Source organism: Limulus polyphemus, unplaced genomic scaffold, assembly GCF_000517525.1.
Source record: "Limulus polyphemus unplaced genomic scaffold, Limulus_polyphemus-2.1.2 Scaffold219, whole genome shotgun sequence".
NCBI lineage: Eukaryota > Metazoa > Arthropoda > Merostomata > Xiphosura > Limulidae > Limulus > Limulus polyphemus.
In genome coordinates this window covers 138549-145150 of record NW_013665829.1, presented here as the reverse complement: position 1 = coordinate 145150, position 6602 = coordinate 138549, and the positions used below count along the sequence as shown (strand labels likewise).

Here is a 6602-nt window from a genome sequence, read left to right as displayed (position 1 = left end):
AAAAAAAAAAAAAAAAAAATAAACTTATTTAGTTAATTTTACAGTGAATATTTGTAAGTAAACAGTAATATTTTAACAGTGAATGGGAAAATATTACTGTTTACTTACAAATATTTTCTGATTCTCTGTTTTTTCTTCTGCAGACTCCGTTATTCTTAGCTGTGGTTACGAGGAGCCACAAAGCTATTCCTCTTCTTCTGATGAGTGGAGCTGATGCAAATATTCCTGATAATGAAGGAAATACACCATTGCATATAGCTGTGAGAGAAGGGAATCTCATTGCACTTCATTTGCTGCTTGACAGAAAAAATTATCCTAAGAGTGTTTCTAAGATTGTTGACATAGATAAACTAAATTATGAAGGTGAGTTCACAGTGATATAACAATTAGAAGAAAAACAATTTATTTTTTCTAGTTAATCTCCCATTCCATATTGTGGTGTTCTTCGTAAGAATTGTTTTTGTTTTTTTCTTAGAATGACCTGATAGGTCCACAGAATAATGGGAGATTTGAACAAGATATTTATCACAAAGTGTTTCTGAGTTATCTGACATAAAGTAAGTTTGTGAGAAGGAAATAAAGAGATAGGACACAATTATAAAAAAAAAACAATAAACAGTCTTTATTCAATGAGCACAAACACAATGTGTTAAACTCTGCACTTCGTAAGCTTAATGTGGCCCAGCACGGCCAAGTGGTTCAGGCGCTCAACTCGCAGTCTGAGGGTCATGGGTTCAAATCCCCTATCCCACCAAACATGCTCGCCCTTTCGGCCATGGGGGCATTGTAATATGACGGTCAATCCCACTATTCGTTGGTAAAAGAGTTGATGGTGGGTAACGATGACTAGCTGCCTTCCCTCTATTTTTTCACTGCTAAATCAGGAACAACTAATGCAGATAGCCCTCGTGTAGCTTTGCGCAAAATTTAAAATAAACAAACTTAAGCTTACAGTGAACAAAATGTGGCATGGTGAATTAGGAGTCAAGCTGAATGTAAATCCAGTTTTATAGAAAATGAATAAAATGATGCAATCTGAATAATACCAAGTTGCCTTTTTTGTTGTGTTTATGAAATATCAACTTATGTTTCAGCTAAAACTACATCTTTCCACAAGCAGTTTTGTATGGATTTCACATATTTTTGTGTGTTACACCAACCCTGGATGCTTACACTGTAATTATTATTGTTTAACTAGATCTTTAACAGGAAGCAACTCCTACAGGGAATTAATATGCTGAACATTAATAATATTACACACATTATCAAATAGATTACAGGGGATTGGAAAGTTTGTTACTTTTAAGGATGACAATGTGTGAGAAAGAACTAGAAGCAGCAGTGACACCAGATGACACGCTTGTTCTGAGTTGATGAGCTATGCAAAATGAACTCTGGGAATGAGAGTGATTGGATGATAAGGATTATTTCTATTAATGATGATTGATAAAGATGTGGCATGCTTTCAAGGTTAAATAGTCAGCTAAGTAGATGTAGATTAAATTCATTGCTTCATGTCACAAGCACTAGGATTAGTATATATCATAAAATATGTGAGAGATAAAGTAAGGATTTTCTGGCCATGGTTGTTAGGTGCTTGTGTTGCAAGCACTCATTCCAGCTTTTACTACTACACTTGGAGTTCTTGTTTTTTGGAATTGCTTCCCTTAATGGCAAAATACAGATTATGTTGAAAGCCATTTTACAACCAGTTTTATATTTTGGATAATCAAACCTTGCAAAAGTTTGCTCAATGAACATTCCCATTTATGTTCATACACTAAAAAAAAGTATAGTTGCATCAAATGTTTTTTATTATTGAACAAAAATTGGGATATTTATGGAAAAATTCACATGGCTCTAGAATTAAAAGTAGGCAAAGCTGATGAATGACATTGTGCAGACCTTTTCTAGAGGTACATGATGTTCAGGATAAAACAAAAAATTTGCCACTTTTAATTCTGAAGAAAAGTCATAAGCACCTGTATTTAATGCATAATGAGCAAACTATGTAAACAGAAAAGACTACAATAGTTTTGTTTCTCCTTGTCCTTTTTTTTTTTCATTGGCTACAAAATTACTGTTTTGTTTAATGTGCATTTTAAGTCAGTATCAATATGTTTGGTTAGGTAAAATTATCTGAAGTGTTACTGTCCTCTGATTTAGAGTTACAATTAATAACTGCATCATTAGCTAAACTCTGGTTATTCATTACTGAGAATTACCTCTTAGGCATATAATGTGATACTGGGTCAGTACTGGCAAGTAGAATCTACTATAACCAAGTAACCTGTGATATTCTTAATTTGGAATTATTTCATTACTTTATTAACCAATGGTTTTTGTGTGACTGAGTAAATTCATCTAGTTCTAGTAAATTAAAGTCCATAAAGAATGTGGTTGTTTGTAGAAGCTTTATTTGGACATGGTTAAACTTTTTTCTTTTATGAATTTTCCCTTGTACGAATCAAGTAATGTGGGAAATATTGGGTAACTTCACTGAAAAGCCAAGCAGTTTATAAGAGGTATGGTAAAAGCATGTACTTTTTATTATACTACAGAAACTAAATCAATCATATAGCCAAAATGAAGTACAGTAGTTGTAATTTTTGTCTTTTCCTATAAATGTGTATGACAGGATTTCTATGAAATTAGCTAAAGTGGAATTTCTTGATAAGATAGCAACATGTAATCATGTAGCCATAATTGTTGAAGTGGAATTTCTTAGTGAGATATTAACATAATTGTCCTTGGCTTAAAAAATAGAAAACTGTCTTGTTTATGAAAATTGGAAACTCTAGTGTGTAATTCTTTTTCAGGGCTTGCTCCTCTTCATGTTGCAGTAATAAACAACAAAGAAAAATGTATTGAGAAATTGTGCACTAGTGGAGCTGACATTAATGTTGCTGTGGGTACAAGTGGAAACACATCATTGCATCTTGCAGTAGAAATTCATCCTCATCTTGTCAGGTTATTACTTGCTCAGGTAATAAAGTTTTGTATTGATATTTTGTTTCAATAATGCATATAACTAGTGGAAGTTCAGGGTTTCCAAACTTCTTCAGCAATCGGGATAAATATGTTCTTTTCAAGTGAGATATTTTGAAGTCATTAACTGGGAAGTGTGGTTAAGCTTACTTAAGGTACACATTAAATATTCTAGGAATAAAACTTTTTAACCTTATTGATCAATTAGACTTCAATTAAAGATATCAAATCTTTATGGATGTAAAAAGTGCTCAGAAACTAAAAATTAAAATATTTTTACTCAGGAACTTCTTCTCTCTTGATACATAAACAACTCTAAATTATTTAAAGTAGATTTTATTTTTGAAATATCGGAAATTAATTTTTTCGTTTGTTACAAAGCCTTAAAACTATCCATAAAAAATTAATTACATTTTTACAACTACAAAGTGACTTTTATAGTATGAGAATTAACCTAGTCACTTAATCATATGAAATTAAAGAAACCAATTATTACTAAGCAGTTGAACTAATAATAGGTGAAATAAAAGCTAAACATTCTGTAATATTCTTAATCATGTTTTATATTATCACCCTAGTTTGAATAATTATAGATTAACTTCTATGTGCCTTTTAGAGCAGAGTATGAAAGTTTTTATAGATTGCAACATCAAAAATGTTTAAAACTTAATTAGATAGAAAACTGTATCAATGAACATCTTCATTATAGTAACCAGTAGTATTTTTAAAGAAATGCCAAATGTTGAAGGTAATTCTTTAAATAAATGTAAGATACACATAATAGAAAATAAAGCGTTTGCTGGTCCCATTAACTGAATGTGTGCATCCACGTTGGAGAAGGAAAATTGACTATAATTCTAAAATTACTATGTTTAGTTACACAAAATATGACAAGATTTTAATAAAACATACAAGTCAGTTTTACGCAAAAACTCTGGTATGTTATAAAGTATTTGTACTCAAGATGTGTCTGTGAATGACAATGTCAGTCTGTCTCAGATTCTGACAAGTCTGAGTGCAAGGTGATGTTCATATAGAGAACAAAAATACTTTTTTGCATTGTACAGTTTGCATATTGCACTTACTTAACTGCTAAAACCTCCAAAATGCATATCTACAGCTTTTTGTACAGCATCCCTGTATATTATATTTGGTACTTACTCTCCTCTACCATGCACTATCACTAAATAAGCAATAAAGGGTCAAATGAATACACTGACATCAGATACCATGTTGAATGGTAACCTGCAAAAGGATGGGGCATGTGCATTTTGAACTCTGCCCTTGCAATTAGTGTTAACAAAAAATGAAGATATAATTCCAATGTATAGTTATTTATGTTGTAAGCCAGATAGTTACATTGTTTGCATTATTGTAAGAATATCATTTTTATGCTGTTAAAGGAGTCATAGTAGCAAATCAATTTCATTTTTACTTATTTGTAATATGCTTATTATATAAGTAATTTTACTGTTCTAGATGCTTTTGATTAATTTGTATTGTATGGTAACCACTGCACTGTTTTGTATTTTACATATTTTAGCATGATATCAACGTGGACGTTCAGAATTTTGCAGGAAACACTGCTCTACATTTGGCCTGCACTCGAGGTTTCAAAGATGTAATAATATCATTGATGGAAGCAGAGGCAAATCCTTTTATTCAGAACTTCAATACAACTTCCTGTTTGAACCAGTGTAGCTGTGAAGAAGATGTTAATTATTACAATCTGAAAGGACAAATGGCTACTGATTTGGTAGCTGGAAATTATGAAGTAAGCTATCTTTAGTTCTGAGCTCTAATGGATATAGAATATGTATTTATGAAACATTCATTTTTTAGATTAAATAATTAATAAATGTTAATTTATTGACTAATAAAATTTTAAGGAAATGTTATGCATTTGTGTATGACTTGAAAATTTCATTTTTAATAGCACTAAGCTGCGTCATAATAAAAATTGTGCCATTGGTGGTTGAATTTTATTTTCAGATAGAAAATTAAACCTTGCAATATACATGATAAATAGTACTTTTAATATCTAAAGAAAACTAAATGTAATAGAATAGCATTTCCATATTTTCAAAGGCCTGGAGTTTAGGATGCTCGACTAGCAATTTATTTGTCATGGATTCAAATCCCATTTCCAAAAATGCTCACCCTTTTAGCTGTTGGGTGATATAATGTAGTGGTCATTATCACTATTTGATTTAAAGTAGTCCAAAAGTTGGTGGTGGTGTTGACTAGCTGCATTCCTTCTTGGCCATCACTTCTAAATTAGGGATGACTAGTTCTGTGGGAATATGATCCTTTTGTGGTTTTGGGATACACTATCAAATGAAACCTGTATTTGCAAGCATCACATGTAGAGTAAGGCCTTTGTTACTTTTCAATACAGATGTGGTTATTCATATCAAACAACCATTCAGTGCCTGTAGACAGTTGAAGTTCAACAGCAAAGTAAAATCATTCAAATAGATTTGTAATATACTCTTTAGGTGTTAAGTAAAACTTATTCCCTGAGTTTGCATTTTAGCTTTCAAAATGCTGAAAATCTTAGATGACAAGGTTATATAAAATAACACTATTATTTAAAGATCAGATTGGGACTTGCATCCAGAATTCAAAATAAGTAGTATAACATTTAATTTCTAATCTGATCATTATATTATGAGAACATACTTAGTATATAAATGCGCTCAGTAAAAATAATAAAACAATTAGCCTGGTTGCTTTATATAATTCTTATTAGACTATTTAATGAAATTTATAGTACCAAACATAAAAACTTTTCAGGTTCACCATGAATGCTGTCAGATATGGCAAATGTCCATTTAGTAGAAATTTTTAAAAAGTTTTGGAAATCATCTTTATAACAAATAACAATGATTTTAATGCAGTCAGCATGCCCATTATTTGTGAGGTCTATGTATGTAATCTCCTTGAAGTTGGATACGTTATAAGAGCTGAAGTATTTTAACTGTCTATTGACTCAACAAAATATGTAGCAACCTTTTTCTTCATGTAAGACTTCCAAACACTGTAGTGATGAGGGCTGCTTTTCTTCCAATTGAAAGTGATGGCCAAATTGGCATTTGGAAGCAGTCAGATGAATAATTTTAACTTGATTTGTTTGTGCCAGCTGTAAAATATGGTTGAAGTATCATGGTGTGGGTTGAAATCAGCACATTGCACACGAGACCTATTTTTGTGTTTACACTTATATGTGCCTATACACACTTGAGAGATCTTAAATAGTAATAAAGGGTCACAGCAGTGGTTTCTCTTCAGCAACTCAAAGTGTCATTCATTTCAGCAGGATAATGCCCTTTGCTACAAAACAGTTAAGAACAGTGTTTGGATTCATAATAACCGTATCACCATTTTGGAATGGTCCATTCAGATGTTAATCGTATAAAACATCTTTGGGATCTTTATCCTTATTACCTTTATCAAGCTTTTGAAACTGCACTATAAAACTGTTAACTGAATATTCATAGTACTAATCTACCATTACGGTGAGTCAAGATCAATGCTCTGTAACTGTAACTTATACTCGAAAAATTCTTTCAATGAAATATATGTACACACACATATATATTGTACCAATGGTG

General features: G+C 31.5%; 1 protein-coding gene across 1 annotated transcript in view; it reads left to right on the top strand.

The window, feature by feature from the left end:
- LOC106478507 (nuclear factor NF-kappa-B p105 subunit-like) overlaps positions 1–6602 on the top strand; it is a 36068-nt gene that overhangs the window by 27108 nt on the left and 2358 nt on the right. The window contains exons 13-15 of the mRNA XM_022382135.1: positions 144–363; positions 2820–2986; positions 4532–4762. Coding sequence (XP_022237843.1) covers positions 144–363; positions 2820–2986; positions 4532–4762 — 618 coding nt within the window. The remainder of the gene's footprint in view (positions 1–143; positions 364–2819; positions 2987–4531; positions 4763–6602) is intronic.